At 41.0% G+C, this 16,519-nt stretch overlaps 1 protein-coding gene across 3 annotated transcripts in view; it reads left to right on the top strand.

Moving 5' to 3' along the window:
• Window positions 1-313: 313 nt before the first annotated feature.
• ctif (CBP80/20-dependent translation initiation factor) overlaps window positions 314-16,519 on the top strand; it is a 70,243-nt gene continuing 54,037 nt past the window's right edge. Inside the window, exons 1-7 of one of the 3 annotated variants that reach the window (XM_053648270.1) lie at window positions 314-579; window positions 7,560-7,766; window positions 8,535-8,606; window positions 10,326-10,448; window positions 10,531-10,604; window positions 11,819-11,923; window positions 13,963-14,035. In XM_053648270.1, coding sequence (XP_053504245.1) covers window positions 7,578-7,766; window positions 8,535-8,606; window positions 10,326-10,448; window positions 10,531-10,604; window positions 11,819-11,923; window positions 13,963-14,035 — 636 coding nt within the window. In that variant the 5' untranslated portion in view covers window positions 314-579; window positions 7,560-7,577. The remainder of the gene's footprint in view (window positions 580-7,559; window positions 7,767-8,534; window positions 8,607-10,325; window positions 10,449-10,530; window positions 10,605-11,818; window positions 11,924-13,962; window positions 14,036-16,519) is intronic. The other 2 variants (XM_053648268.1, XM_053648269.1) reach the window with 2 other exon arrangements.

Below are 16,519 nucleotides of genomic sequence, written 5' to 3'. Positions count from 1 at the left end.
GCTCTTGTGGAATGTGTGAATGATCACAAATCCCCACAAACATGCTCCAGAGTCTAGTGGAAATCCTTTCCAGAAGAATGGAGCTTATTATAATAATTAAAGACGGATTCATCTGGAATAAGAGATGTTCGACATGGACATATGGGTGTGATGGTCAAACTTTTGGGCATATAGTGTACTTTTAATTTAATGTTAATGGAGGGGAAATGATATCAATCAAAAAAAAGGACGATACCCACGATACTCAGAAACGTGTATCGCGATATTAATATCATATCGTCACACCCTTCAGTAAGTAAATAAAATAAATCTTAATTTCCCATAATTCATCAGTGTGTGCTCCACGCGCATGCGGCCTCGTGATCCAACCCGTCGGTGTCGTCACATTCCTGCATTCTCCATCTGTGTTGCGCGTGCGCGCGCGTGTCGGGGACGCTGCAGCTTTACTCTTTCCTCCCCTTTTTCCCTCTCTCGCTCTCTCTTTTACATAATTTCTCTCACGTTTTTCCTTATGACACGGCGGATTTAAGACAGTAGGCCGTCCCGCGGATCCCTCACCGACTCGAGTCCACGTTTCCGGTGAGTATTGTCTGTCTTTTGTCCGTGGAATATCCCTTTAATTTTTAACTCGTAGTAACACATCGTACATGGGCGTTATTTATTCCCACCTGTATTCCGACAAAATCCCGCCTTCTTGCGTAGGATAGGCTAGTAGGATCCTGCCTCCTGCTCTGTGATTGGTTAATATGCCACGAGGATGGTATGCTAGCCAATCGCAGCGAGGGAAGTAGGAACGTTGGAATACGGATGGGGAAAAACAGGTTGGTTGGAAAATGTGTAGCTAACCAGCTATAACTGTCAGTAGTCACTATATATTATATATGTATATTTTTTAATATAACTTAAACATTTAAATCATTATGTTGTAGGAATAAGCCTTATGGTAGATTTTGATTGATAGATTTATTTTATTCGGCCATTAAAAACAACTGACACTTATTTAGCTGTTGTGTCTGTTGTGTAGCAACTGCTGATAGAATGTAATGATGTAGCTAGCCGCGTTTGCTAACTGAGTTTAGCTAATAAGCCGTCTGATGACGTCACTGATATACGTGGATGGTTTACTCTGGTGATGTTTATTAGCTACACTGTAAGTTGTGTTGATGATCGCGCGATGTCGTTAGCGTTATTCGCAGTTTTAATGCTCGCTACTTAGCCTTGTTGGCTAAGCTAGTCGCTGATCATAGATGGCCAGCTAACTATGTTCCCCCTCCTCCTGGAAATCCAGCATCCTGCATAGCTCTGACATACTCTCTGATAACCTCATAGATCTGAATTTCTCTCTCTCTCTCTCTCTCTCTCTCTCTGTAAGCCCATAACAACGTTGCTGCATCTGTTGTGAACATTAGTGACCAGTTATTGGGAACATTAATGGTTAATGATTGGTTGTTGGGAATATTAGTGATCAGTGGTTGGTTGTTAGGAATATTAGTGATCAGTGGTTGGTTGTTGGGAACATTAGTGATCGGTTGTTGGGAACATTATTTAGTGATCGGTTGTTGGGAACAGTAGTTAGTGATCGGTTGTTGGGAACATTAGTGATCGGTTGTAGGGAACATTAGTGATGGTTGTTGGGAACATTAGTGGCCAGTGGTTGGGAATGTCGGTGGTCAATGATTGGGAACGTCGGTGGTCAGTTGTTGGGAACGTCGGTGGCCAGTGGTTGGAAACGTCGGTGGCCAGTGGTTGGGAACATCGGTGGCCAGTGGTTGGGAACGTCGGTGGCCAGTGGTTGGGAACGTCGGTGGCCAGTGGTTGGGAATGTTTGTGGTCAGTACTTGGTTGTTGGGAACATTAGTGGTCAGTGATTGGTTGTTTGGAAAATTAGTGGACAGTGATTGGTTGTTGGGAACGTCGGTGGTCAGTGATTGGGAACGTCGGTAGTCAGTTGTTGGGAACGTCGATGGTTAGTGGTTGGGAACGTCAGTGGTCAGTGATTGGTTGTTGGGAACATCTCATCCAAGCACACCTCAGTCTGGCTTTAGACTCTGCTGGTGATTTGAGGGAAACTGCTCGCTCTACTTCAAGTGACAGTCTCTAAGTTGGCAGCACTGAACGCATCAATTCTAAATGACAGAGAGAGTGAAAGGACGGACGTATACGGGCTTATACTGGGTCATGATGGTTCAACACATTTAAAAACACTATCACCACCACTGAGTCAGAGTTGTTGAATTTTGGCACTGGGGTAAGAACATGTGAGCTTTTATTTACTGATGCTTGTGCCCTTAAATAAACAATGTGCAGCCTGAGCCCGCTTATCCTGCTGAACCCACTGCACGCACACACACACACACACACACACACACACACACACACAGAGAGAAAGAACGAGAACATAAATAGAGCGTCAGACGTAAAACACAGGCGTGCTTCATTAGCCATCATGCTTTCGACTTGTGCTTCAAATCCCCTTCTCGAGCCGCTGTTAGCAGATGAGCTAGTTAAACGGCTAGTAGTTGCGATGTCATAGTTAGCTAGCTACCTTCTGCGTCAGTTTGACGAACATTGTAGTCTTGTCCTATCCAGATTATTAAAATGAATAGATTTCAGTAAAATTGGGTTCTGAAACTCTTTTTAAAAAAAAAAAAAATTGGAATTAAATTATTTTTTTTTGCCCGGCGTCAAATCACATCATCTCGTAATTCCCGAACATTTTGCAGTTTCTTCTGGTTTTCGAGTAGAAATGTAGAAAAATGTACAAGTTTCCATAAAACCACGACGCTGTTTGGACTTCTCGAATCTGATTGGTCAGAAGGTTTCCATTCATCATTCACCGCATCAGTTCCAGCTGTAAGACAAATCCCAGGTTTACGTTGATGTTTATGGAAGGAGTCTCCAGTGTCAGTGCTTTGTAGAAGTTTGCCACCTCGGGAAAGGCCTCTGAATGATATTTTTTGGAAAACGACTGGGGGGAAAAACCACCATGTCGTTGATTATTTTCCTACAGCAGCATGTCCATGAGTGTTTTATTCCTTCCAGCTGCTCTGAGGAGAATTACATGTTCGTCTCGAAGGTCTAGCTTTTCTTTTCTAAGTATCTGTGGTCTGTGTTTTTGGTGAGCTTAAATCTAACAATCCAACACACACACACACACACACCCACACACCGGCAAGCCTCTCTCTCAATGGCATTCCAGACATTGTGTGAACATAATGTACTTGTGTTCATACGAATAAACACGCAATGTTTATTGTGTGTGTGAACGTGTCCGTGTTTTTCATTTCTGAGCGTGTGTTAGGGATGGATACTAGAGCTGGGCAACATGACGACATGATCTTATCTATATCGATATCCTGATAAATTATGTCACAGTATGCTTTTCTGAGATACTGTGGTCACTATGATTCGTTTTTATTTTTTACTCGTTTCTGTTTATTTTTAGAAAATTCATTAAAAATGCAAACCAACCGGAAGACTTTGATTTAGTGTTAATAAAAATATTTGAATATTTAAAATGGTAAAGTGTTAACGTTTGTACGGACGATATCTTTTATAATATCAAAAAAGAAATAAAAGAAACGCATGTATTTTTTGTAGACATTAAATTAAAAAAATGTAAAAGTTTTTGTTTGTTCGGTTGTTTTTTTAAACGTACATATTGTGATATATGTTGTGTATGATAAAAATGTGTGTGAGGGGGTGAATAACCAGTGGCTCTGTTTTGGGGCATTTATTTATTTATTGTGTGAAGCATGAAGCATGACTGATCCACTTCATCCTATGATAAAAACTTTTCTATCCTGATGGGTGTGGTCTCTTCCCAGGATGACTCCGCCCCATCCCCACCCCAGGGCATTAGGGCTGACTGAATGGTGGGTCTGATGAGCATGAGGATGATGTAAATGAAACGCCTTGAGAGTCACACTCGCCTCGTCTCAACCGAATGCACGCGTGGGAGATTTTATTAGACAGTGAAAATATTTCAGACGAACGTCGGTTCCGGTCGGTACCGAGGAGCATTGAGACGGTCTTGGTGGCTCGATACAGCGAAACAATACTGAATATGTGTAGACCAGTGAGAAACGCTACTCTCCTTCACCAGATTGTCATTTGAAAACAACAGCCCTGTTGTTCCACACTGTTTGTGGGTGTGAGTGTGTGTGTGTGCGCACGCGCATGTGCGGGCCGTCCGTTCGTCCATCCGTTATCTCCTCTCTCCAAATATCTATTCACCAAACTCGAGCTGTAATGGATTGAACGCGCATTTGTTAAGTGTCCCGCTGCCTGTGCTGGAGATTATGTGACCCGTGAAACCAATATCCAAACGCAAGATATATTGCATACGTTATAACCTAAGAAGTTCACCATTGTTTTGATGGGTCACTTCACATGGACGCCATTATCCGGAGATGATATTCTGAATTTTACGGCGCTTTCTAGAAAACCGTGTACACGCCTGAGAGCAAACTGTTCATGGTAGAGTTTCTTAGTGGAATTTAAAAATAATTTAAAGCAAAAAAAACAAAGAGGACAATCTAAAACAAAAAAACACAAACTGAAACGAATTTCATGTATCGTAGAAACGCCTTCAAGGACCACGATATTTTGATAACGTCTATGAAATGAAATGCATCGTCTAATACTACCGTATTGCTGGGAAATTGTTCGCAATCCTACACATCGTGATGCATGTTGTCGTATCGTAGAAATGCCTTTGAGAATCGTGAATGTGATATTTTTCTCATATCGCCCCACCCCCTAGTTTAGGTTTTCGTTCCCTTTGAAATCCGAAAGCCATCGAGGTTTACTGAACAGATGGAAACTTAAAGCGCTGACGCTTTACTCGCGTGAGACTGCTACGCATCACGTTCAATGCGTTATCGATCGGAAGTTTGCTGTCAGATGTTTTCGAGCCTGTATGTGTATAAAGGATGTTTCCAGGGCAACATTATTGTGGACATAAAGAGGAGTATCTCCGATTCGTGTCCGTTACAGCGTTCAGACCCATTACGTTATACCCTGCATAAGGCGCAAGCAAAGTGAATAGGAAGCCGTTCGGCATTAGAACTAGAAAACGGTGGATTTGACTTCTGATCCAGCTACAAACGCCATAAACAAACATTCCTGTGGTTAAATAAATAAAAACAAATCTGAAATGCTAAATGTTTGTCCTTCTACTTTAGCCCAGTAGTGAAGATTTCTGTTCCGGTAGAGAATCATTTCCAGTTAGAAGCATTAATCAGGATGTCTGTACGACTGTTTGATCAGTTAATCGCTGTTTTTAGCTCCACCCAGAAGCACCCGATCGGTTCGGATGGTACCTGGAAACGAAGCGTAACTGAATTCGACATCGGTGCTTAGGTCTGGAGAATTCTGCCAAGCTGTGATGAAAATAATTTGCGGTAATATCAGCCCATTTGTTTCAGAAGTCCTCTAGAAATCCATGGGGTGGAGTCGGAGACGATCCAGCTCCTCCTACTTCGGTGTGGTCAAACCAAGTGGGTGACGACAGCTCGGGGTGTTTCAGTCTGGATCAGTGTGCAGAGCGGTTCCTGGTTTAGGGTGAGGGTTAGTGATCAGGGGGAGGATTACTGGAGGAGTTGGACCAGGTCTAGCTCCACCCCCTGGACGTTTAGTTCTGCAGCAAGGACTTAAGAACAAGTCTTTAAATGACACTTAAAAAAAGATAAAAAATTTTAACTGAACCTAGTAGATGGAAAACTGCTCCCGAAGCTGTCGTTTTATTTGACTGTTTTGCATTAATGAACATTTAATTTCCTGGTTTTTATCTCAATCCCACGGATGAGGAAGAGGAGGAGGAGGAGTAAACAAAGCACATAATGGTGCCGTTTCAGCGTGCAGGGTAGAGAAGTTGTAGTACAGCTGGAGAAAGATCCATATCCGGTCGGATTCTTCGGATTCCTAGGTGATTTGGTCATGTTTGGTGTAGCGACATGACGGGCAAATTATTATTATTATTATTATTATTATTATTATTATTATTATTATTTGTCTTCGTATCATGGATCGTGGTTTTCAAGACGGTTTCACAGGTTGCAGCGAGTCGGTGATAAACGTGAGAAGAAGTGGTGGCTGATGGAGGATAAGTGGGTTATAATGAAGTGAATTGTGTAGATCTCCTTAACCGATTGCTTTTACTGAGGGTGCAGGTTTTTAAGGATGTTAAATAGAGCCGGATAAAACGTTTCATTGATAAATCATGAGCGCTGTGTTGTGTTTGAGTGCTCAGTCGATAGAAGACGCTCCTCTGGGAAACCCTGCATTGCTCACATTCCACAGGTGTGTGTGTGTGTGTGTGTTTGTGTTTGCATGTGAATGCAATTCATGGCAGCTGTACAAGTTTATGACTACTTTTTTTTTTTTTGCAAAGGCAAGACACGACACAATAACATCCGTTTATAACCCAGCGCTTGTTGCGTTCTCGATTCTGATTGGTCAGAAGATGTCGATTAAGTGCAGTTCGCCCTGATTGTAGTTCCAGCTGCAAGGTTCGTGTTAACAGCTGGTTGAGATTTAGAGGTTAGTCGGGATAGTCAGAGGTCCGTTCTGACCATGTGTCTGAGCCACACGACGAACAGGATGTGACGCATGACTGCTCCGACACCAGTACATTCACACTTCCTTTCTATTTTTATCAGCAAACAAGGGACTGAACATCCGTCTGAAACCAGGCGTTTCCTCGTCGTTAGTGCCGATCGTTTCGCAGCATTCATTTGCCTTTATTGCGCCGTCTCATGTAGCGGTGTCTCGCTTTGAAATGAGGTGGGATATTTAAAGGAACAGGAAGTAGGATGCCGTTATATGGAAGGTTTGAGTAAATAAACCCTTGAACCTGATGCTAGTTCAATGGAAGGGAATTTATTAGCCCTCTTCTCCAATTATAAATCCTCTTTGCCTGGCCAGGACTCGAGCAGAGTCTTACAGAAGATTAGAGTCTCTTTATGGATGTGTAACGAGACGGGAGAGACCGGAGCGAAGAAGGAGAAAGGAAGGAAGAGGCCGAGATGGGGTTATAAATAAAATGCCAGAATAGGGCTGGAAATGTTGTGAGTAGGTGAAACTGTAAAAGAGGGAAGGGTGATAACAAGCGATAGCATGCTCAAGTATCAGTTTGTTGATGACACACACAGACACGTGAGGCGACCTGTACCGTGACACATTCCCAACATTTTTCTATACTACAGCTCTGTTGGAGAAATATGTCCTCTCAGAGACTTAAACATACCTCAAACAAAGACTCTTATAATGTCTCTTATCACTCGCAAAACAACAAACTAGCTAGCTGGCTAAGATTAGTTATCTGTTCACTGAACTACTATTCTCCCTCCAAAAGTAGTTCACAAGCTGAAAAACCACTCGGCTGATAAGTTGTGTTTGTTCTTAATGTTGAATTTTATTAAACTTATTTGATTTAGGATTTCCTAGTGTTTTTTTTGTTTTTTTTAAGAAATCTGGCAGTTTTACAGTAGCTTTCTGAAAGCTAGCATATATTAACAAATCGTCCCTTTTTTTTCCTTCCCGTTCTCTGTTCACAGCCCCGCCCACCGGTTGCCATGGAGAGCTCATCGGTGGCGTCTGCATCATCAGAGGCGGGAAGCACGCGCTCACAGGAGATCGAAGAGCTCGAGCGATTCATCGACAGCTACGTGCTCGAATATCAAGTGCAGGGACTTTTAAATGACAAGAATGAGAATGAGAACGAGAATGACAACGCAGACAAGACACAGTCCAACATCTCTCAGGTTTATATAACCATAACCTATATAAACTAGTATAAACCCATGTCCAACATCTCTCAGGTTTATATAACCATAACCTATATAAACTAGTATAAACCCAGTCCAACCTCTCTCAGGTTTATATAACCATAAACTAGTATAAACGCATCCAGTATCTCTCTCAGGTTTATATAACCATAACCTATGTAAACTAGTATAAACCCAGTCCAACCTCTCTCAGGTTTATATAACCATAAACTAGTATAAACGCATCCAGTATCTCTCTCAGGTTTATATAACCATAACCTATGTAAACTAGTATAAACCCAGTCCAGCCTCTCTCAGGTTTATATAACCATAAACTAGTATAAACGCATCCAGTATCTCTCTCAGGTTTATATAACCATAACCTATGTAAACTAGTATAAACCCAGTCCAGCCTCTCTCAGGTTTATATAACCATAAACTAGTATAAACGCATCCAGTATCTCTCTCAGGTTTATATAACCATAACCTATGTAAACTAGTATAAACCCAGTCCAACATCTCTCAGGTTTACATAACTATGAAATAGTATAAATGCAGTCCAAAATCCTTCAGGATTTTTAACCATATAAACTAGTATAATTGGTTAAAGACTTATTAATGCCCTATGAGCAAGTCGCTGCAATCTCAACTCAGTCATTTTTCACTGCCGTCTCTCCTTCTTATTTTGTTCCCCTCCCTTAATCTCTTACCCTACTCTTCTTCCAGTCATCCATCTCCCTGTCTCTCGCTCTCTCTCTCTTTCAGTGGACGGAGGACTGCTGTGATAAAATAGATGGGAGCTGGTCGTCCTCGCGGGGTAGAGGATCATCCAAACCGGTGAGTCGTCTGGCCGTCTGACTGGGTTTCTGTCTGTACATTTTAGGGGTGGCACGAGTATTGAGTTTTTTTTTCCTTCGTTATTTTTTTGTTCCAATCTAAATCACAGACTGATTCTGGACATCTTTACTTTTAGACTGTTTTTTTTAATGTAGTTGAGTTCTAATAAACAAGAGCAAAGAATGTGTCGAACCGCATTTGATTTAACAACCATACACAGGCTAGAGATTACATTTCCAGCATTTCCAGTTTCACTGCTTTTTATGCTACACTTTTAACCCCCCAAAACAACCAGTGCACTAATAATACATTTGTGCATTGTATTACACTGTTTAAAGATGTCCCGATTCTCAAAATGTACTTCTGTGGAAATCCTGGAGGCTTCGCTGAAATAGTTGGTTCTGGAACTGAATGCGCGCAGCATGGAAGCTCATGTCCATCAGCAGAGCTCTTGTTATTGCTCAAACACCAGCTTTCCTTTTTTCAGATGGATGTTGCCAGGTTTACAACAGCATCCCACGTATTCCACATAATGACCCAGGAGTTGCATCACCACGAACTGGCCTCAGTAGTGTACGAAAATGGGTTGTAGACTTTAGATTTGGTTCCAGACAGGACTCTTCTGCAATTTTAAGGGTTGAATTAAAATCATTGGAATTTTCTGTTTACTTCTTGCCCCCACATCTCGTCCGTGCCTATGTGTACATCACACACACTCGCATATTGCTACTATGATGTTGCTCGTTTCTACTGTGTATGTTGTTCGTTCCAAGTTAATATCGGTGTAGCAGTCAGTGGTCTGTGTAGCAGGAATATCATAAACATATTAGCGAATTAGCATATTCACATTATGTAGCTGTAACACGTACAATGCTTTGTTGTAGAAATGTCGAAAGGATTTCAGGGTTTTGGCTATGCACTGAGTAGACCTTTTTATTAGCGATTTTTGTTTATGTGGAAATAAGTGTGTGTTAGGGAACAGGGAGAAGAGTGGGAGCGAGCCAGAGAGAGAGAGATAGAATGAACAGCCTCACTGCACATTTTCTATTTACGTTAGTGCTGTTTCATCCCAAGCTTCAGTCAATATGGTACCAGGAGCTCTGGTTGCTATGAGTTACTCACCCCGTCAGCATTCTGTGTGTGTGTGTGTGTGTGTGTGTGTGTGTGTGGGGGGGGGTGTGGGTGTGTGTGTGAGCAGTTTCGGTGTCAGAACAAGTTTAATGGCAGGTCATTAGGCTTCCTACAGCCATGTTACAGTGCTGCTGTTTAACATACAAATCTGTAAAGTAAACGATTGAGAAATAGTTTCTAGGCAACCGACACACCTGAGACTCCGTACACAAATGTTAAATAAATGTTTCCTCGCAGAAAACTTCGCCGTATAGACAATTACACCCTTTATCTATTTATTTTTTATTTAATTATTATTTTTTTTACATTGGACACGAGTTCTTGCGTAAGCCGTTACTATGGAAATGTTAACATATTAGAATGAGCACATTAATATAAACCAGTAATCAGCACCTTCTGACCAATCAGAATCGAGAATTGTGTACATCGCACAGAATTTGCAAGCATCAACAAATATCGGTGTTAGCCCCGCCCACATGTACCACTAGTATTGATTTTAAGTAGCTACCAAAACACCCCCCCCACGCCCCTCTCACTGTGTCTGTCTCTATTTTCTTCATGTCCTTCTGTCGCTTTGTCTTTCTGCAGGATGAGTGGGAACACAGCAGTAACGGAAGTACAGGTTCAAGACCAAGCTCTGGTTCTCAGCCCGGATCCGGTTCGAGATCAGGCAGCCAAGGACGCAACAAACCGTTCTGTGCGCCCTCCAAGGTACACACATACATACACACTTACACGCATGGTTCATTTGAACCAATGTTCCAACGTGTTATTTTCTTCCTTGTGTGTGTAGAATGGAAACCGAGACGGTTCATTTGACATACTGGGGACGGACATATGGGCTGCCAACACCATGGACTCCCACGGGTAATATCATCATCATCATCATCATCATCATCCACTCAGTAATTATACACACCTGAGATGACCTATCACCTCATAGGATAAAAAAGATTAGGAATAAATTCCACGTACCCCTTCGGTATGGATTTCTTTCATGAGCAATATTTGCTTTATATTTAAAGGGTGCTTGGACCCCTAAATATAAAATCTTTGATATTGTGGGTTGTGAGCGTTATAAAGGCTAAACATAGGCTTATAAGGTATTAGAGTATATTTATTTCATTAGGGATGCCTCGATGTCCATACCGGTGTCGGGACTTCGGTATCGATCCAATTCCGTGCTCATGTTCATCGTCACATTAATCCGGACGATTAACGATAGCAAGTGATTCAAAGTGAGCTCTACGAAAATATCGAGGAAGGGACTACAGCATGTTCTTCAAATACAAGTAACCTGATAAAACAATCTTGAACATAAAGCTCAGCATGAGGAGTAAGTGAGGTGAAAACAGCAGCTCTTACTCAGAATGCTGTTCTTGACAATAAGCCGCTATCGATGATTTGACTGCGAGGGATTCTGACGCAGTGAAAAGAAAAAATGGGTTATGTAAAGAAGTGCTTTTCTGACCTGGACCCTAATCGATCCTAGCTCGCTAATACTGTACACTTTATTTGAAATAACCTCGCTACCGTTATAAATAAGACGCGTGTGTGCGTTTCATGAGTTCCAGTATCGATAAGTAACCAAAAAACATGTTCTTGTACTCTGTGTGAAAAAATTGTATCGAAACATCCCTATTGTTGCACTGTTTGACTATTTTTCTCGCTTGTCCTAACGAAGGAACTGACACTGAACACAGCGCTATAAATTCCAGGTGGTTATCTTTTTTAGCTTTTTGTGGTAAGGGTATGCAAACTTTTGCTCGTCGCTGTAACTTATTTCGCTAGCTGACTTGGTGAATGATCCTAGACACCACCACTTGAGAATACATGCGCAAGCTACTCACAATATTATATATTCATTTATAAAACATTATTGGTATAATAATGAGGTTAAGGTTATTAAGATCACATGATCATGCTCCATTGCGAATAAAATTTGAGTGTTTAAAAAAAAAAATGAATCCGTATCTGTGTAGCAGCTCTTGGTGTACAATAAATACTGTTTATTATTTTAACGTGTGTCTGTATATTATATTATATTGCATTATATTACATTATATTATATTATATTATAGTGGTGCAACGTGGGACCTGCAGCCAGAGAAGCTGGATTTCTCGCAGTTCCACATGAAGCAGTACAGAGGAGCACCGAAACATCTCCCACACATCGACCGTGAGGGGTGAGTTCACTTCATAAACACACAAACACCAACTAAGAACTTTACAGAATAATAAAAATGGCAATGTATTTAAAAAATAAGCCGATTTCTGAACGTAAAGCTTCACAGATGCACTGTCCTTAGGGCTGGGAGATATCTAAATAAATAGTAAATAATTAGAACAGTATGCCATTGCCTGTTTTATTCCTCCTCACTCCTATTCTCATCCCTTTTTACATTTCAAAACCTGAATCTAATTTTAATATAAATTAGCTTCTTAAGCCTAAACATAGTCTAGACGAACCCCAGACGTCCACGGTCAGATCACGTCATTTCCGTTACTCGCGTTGGGGTGCCCTGATTGATTGATCGATTAATACGTGACCTAAATAAAAAAAAACCCCTCTTTTTTGTAATATATGGTCTTCTTTATTTCTCATATGTAACGATGTGAAGAATTTATTTAACCTGCCCGCTGCCTTCCAAAAGCTTGCTTCCAAAGCGAGCAACTGTCACTCGTCAAGGATTAGTACCAATTGCGTCATCCTGTCGACCCGGCCGTTACAAGTTACCCTAGTTACACTCTTAATCCTATTACAGAGGTTTCACAGTGCACTGATGCACAAAACATAGAGTTATTGATCCTCACAATGCTGATTCGTATCAAATCTACAGTGGGTCAAATTCAGTTTTTATCACTTAACTTGTATATTAATGAGTTTTTAATATATGTATATATATATAATATAAATGAATTCTAACGCATTTTAATAATAAACTGTGATAATAAGGGCTTTATGTTGTACAACTGTACTGCGCTATGACTCAGCAGTCCTTCATGTCGGTGCTGTGGGGTCATATTTTAGGTTATACTGACCTCTAGTGGCAGAGAGGGATTGCCACGGGGGAGAAAAATGTAGCATATCCGAGATCAGGCATGTCCAATCTGTGACTGTTTCTGAAACAGTGAGTTGTTTTGGAGAATAAAATTCAGTCAGGTCAGTTTAGAGTTAATTTCCTGTTTTTGTTCCACTTTTTAAACCATTATTAGTGTTGTAAACGGTAACACACTTTTGGATTAGGCACATGCTTATCAAAAGGTCACAGCTAGTGATCCAAAAATGTGAAAAGTCCTTTACAACTGACTTCAAGTATACAGCAGAAAGAGAAAGATGCCTATTATTTCACGCCTATTAGTCTGTTGAAATTGAGTTCTGGTGCACTTTAGTGAAGCTTTTCAGAATAAGAGCATTTTCACACTTTTGAGTCCTTTTGCTATTTGGTTCTGTTCAGTTTTAATTTAATTTAAAGCCAGAAGCAAAAAAAAAAAAAACAACCAAAAAAACGTTGGCCGAGGGTTGTGTAAAGCTTAAAATATCCTCATAAAGCTCTATTATTCAATTAGTTCATGAAAAAAGCAAACAAATCAAAGCGCACAGAAACACAAATGTGTATCACATCCAGTGTTTTTTTTTGTGTGCACTTTTATTTATTTATTTATTTGCATTCCTGCAGCGCTACAGCTTTGTCGTTTGACTCAGTTTGTGCCTCATGGCTCAGTTTAGCACAAAAAAAAACAAAAAAAAATGCTGAAACTCAAAAGACCTGTTTGATTCGAGTTTGATTCACTTCCTGCTGTGGAGTTGATTCGGAGACAATTCACTTTTTCACTGCAATTGAACCGCACTAGCGTTCACGTGATATCAGTGGCTGCTTTGACATTCTTCTAACGGGAACCCTGGCATGTTCTCCGGCTCAGTGCGGTTCTTCAGGCAGGTGAGAACACCGCAATCACACTCGGGTTCACACCAAAACAACTGGCTCGAGCGTATGACCGGCATGCGTGTGTATGCTTGCTTTGGTTTTGGATTTTGAAATCCTGAACGATGCTAAATGTAACTTTCCCAATTTTAATCTCTTTCCTAACTCTGTCACCTAAAGGCTAGTAAGAGTTTAGTTAATAAATGTTCTCTCGCTCGACTCTGTGCTGATTAACCTCAGCAGGTCCGATGTGATCAGTGGTATTGACGTGGGTGGATCTTTCCGCTTTGTTTAATCAGATTGATGAAGAGCAGATTCGAGGATGATAGTATTGATCTGAATGACATCGAGAAGTTCCTGCCTAGCCTCCCGGTAAGTCTCACTTTTGTTTTGTTTTTTTTGTTTATGTGTGTGTGTGTGTGTGTGTGTGTGTGTGTGTGTGAGTGGCAGATTTTATTCGGATGGTGTGTCTGAACAGCATGCCTCCCTCTGGTGGATGGAGGTGGAATGACCTTTTAGATTTTTCCTAGATCAATACTGACATCTAGTGGCGTTTCATGATTATGACACGATATTCAAGTGAGATCACAAACGTGTATTTATTATTATTATTATTATTATTATTATTATTATTATTATTTAGGCTGCAAGTTAATGACTCCATTGATGATCGATATTCAAATCATGATTATTTAATTGTTTTATTCATCAAATCATGATTATTTAATTGTTTTATTCAGCAAATATGGGCATATTTTCATTTTGTTTTTAAGTAAGCAGGAAAACAAATGCACACACGTACACTACCGGTCAAAAGTTTAGACACACTCATTCATTATTTATCCCCCCCTCCCACACATTTTATAATAATAATAATAATAAAGTCATCAAAACTTTGGAATAACACAAATGGAACTGTGAGAATTATGTTCCCAAAAATCCCAAATAAATAAAAATAAATATAGTATTTTAGCATCTTCAAAGTAGACGCGCTTTTTGCCGAGAATTTCCAGAAATGTATTCTTGGCATTTTCTCACCCGATTTCTTGAGGAATTTCCCTGAGATGCTTTTTAAACAGTATTAAAGGAGTTCCCACCTATGCTGGACTCTTATCGGCTGCTTTTTGGAATATTTCCCTCCGAGTCGTCCGTTTTAATAAATTTTTTGGTTAGTTCTTAACGTTTAAGTTCTTAGACTTGAATACTGAAGTTGCATCACTGACGTTACACTCATCCGCCTTGTTTTCGGGTTGAATTCGGCAACGCAAACGGTCACAAGACTCCTCCTCCTCTGTAACGCAAGTAGTTGTGTGCAATATTAGCTGAAAAAAATGTCCACGGATCCGCACTTCGAAAATCTACTGGACCAGCCGGGTACCTCTGGGATACTCGTTTCAACACACTACGATTTTGGACACACTAATTCTGATCTCGGATACTATTCAGGACGGATGGTAGGCGAATCGGGGCGCGGCGTGAGTCGCTGCTGCTGTTATAAAAATTGACCAATCGGAGCCGACCAATCGGAATCCAGGATTAAACAGTGCAGTGGTGTAACTCAACTCATGGACTTGTGTTGCTTCGTCATTTAAGATGATGTTATGGGTGTCCATGTTTAACCTACACACACACACACACACACACACACACACACACACAGAGCTAAGAGAGGTGAAGAGCGCACCCCCAGTTACGGTTTCCTGGGATATTCCTGTGTGAACGTGATAAGATGGCGGGTTAGACATGAGCGTGAGGAGAAGCGTCCCGGTGCCACTCCTTTAGCGCTTTGTTCATTAAACATACACCACTATGATGTCATTCTTTTCACTCTCCTACTTTCTCAAACACACACACACATACACACATCCTGTCTGGTCATATGGTGCTGGAAGGGCAAAAGGCCATCTAAAGTCCTAACCCTTGTGTAAGTGTCTGGTTATGTGCCCACAGGGCGTGTGTCTGTGTGTGTGTGTGTGTGTGTGTGTTCTCATCCTCGCTACACCGTACCCACGTCAGAGTCTGCCCAGCCATGCTATCGCCAGCCATTGTTCTCCTCAGTGACGCTCATCCCCGACTCTGTGTGTGTGTGTGTGGGTTAAACACATTAAATCCCAGATAACATCATCAAGGTCCATGCCACGCAGTAGATGTTCTTCGATTATTATTGGAGTGTCTGGAGTCATGTTGTACACAATAGTGTGTAGTGTGTTTGTGACCACTTGAAGGGTTTTCTCTGCTCGCTTCCCTCACGCGAGTACATTTAACGTGTGTGTGTGTGTGTGTGTGTGTTAACGTGAGTTCTCTCATAGTTCCTCGTTCAGTTTCCGGGTGGAAAAAGTTGTTTTTTTGTGTGTTTTTTTTTTAAAGTAGTTCTTTAGTAAATAAAAGAATGTAATTGTTGGAGAATTGCTGTGGTGTAAGAGGAATAAAACACTTCAGGATGTGCAGTTATTGGAAACTAATACCTGCATAATAATTCCCTGCTAGTCGCGTATTTGCAGTAGTAAGTTGTTCACCGTTGTGTAACTAGGAAAATGGGGGTAATTAATAAGAAGGCAAAATAGAGCGAATGCCGCAGCATTCCGAGGAGCTCGCGATTTTTTTCCCAAAAATCCCGTGTCATCACGACGCGCGTTCAACCAAAGCCGTCTTCGATTCACGTGCGTCGAACACGAGTACAGCTAAAAGGTCGGATTTAATAACAAACATCACTGCGCGTAAACTATTTCGAGGATTTTTGGCCTCCACTATTACAAAAAAAAATTAAATCCCCTGAAATCTGATTCTTAACGTCCGCTGCTATTTAATCTCCGTTATTTGATTCGCTCACACGCACGTTTATAGGTCACGTTTGAG

The sequence above is a fragment of the Ictalurus furcatus genome, chromosome 18 (assembly GCF_023375685.1).
Source record: "Ictalurus furcatus strain D&B chromosome 18, Billie_1.0, whole genome shotgun sequence".
Lineage (NCBI taxonomy): Eukaryota > Metazoa > Chordata > Actinopteri > Siluriformes > Ictaluridae > Ictalurus > Ictalurus furcatus.
The sequence above is the reverse complement of the archived record's forward strand: the minus strand, read 5'-3'. Positions and strand labels throughout refer to the sequence as shown.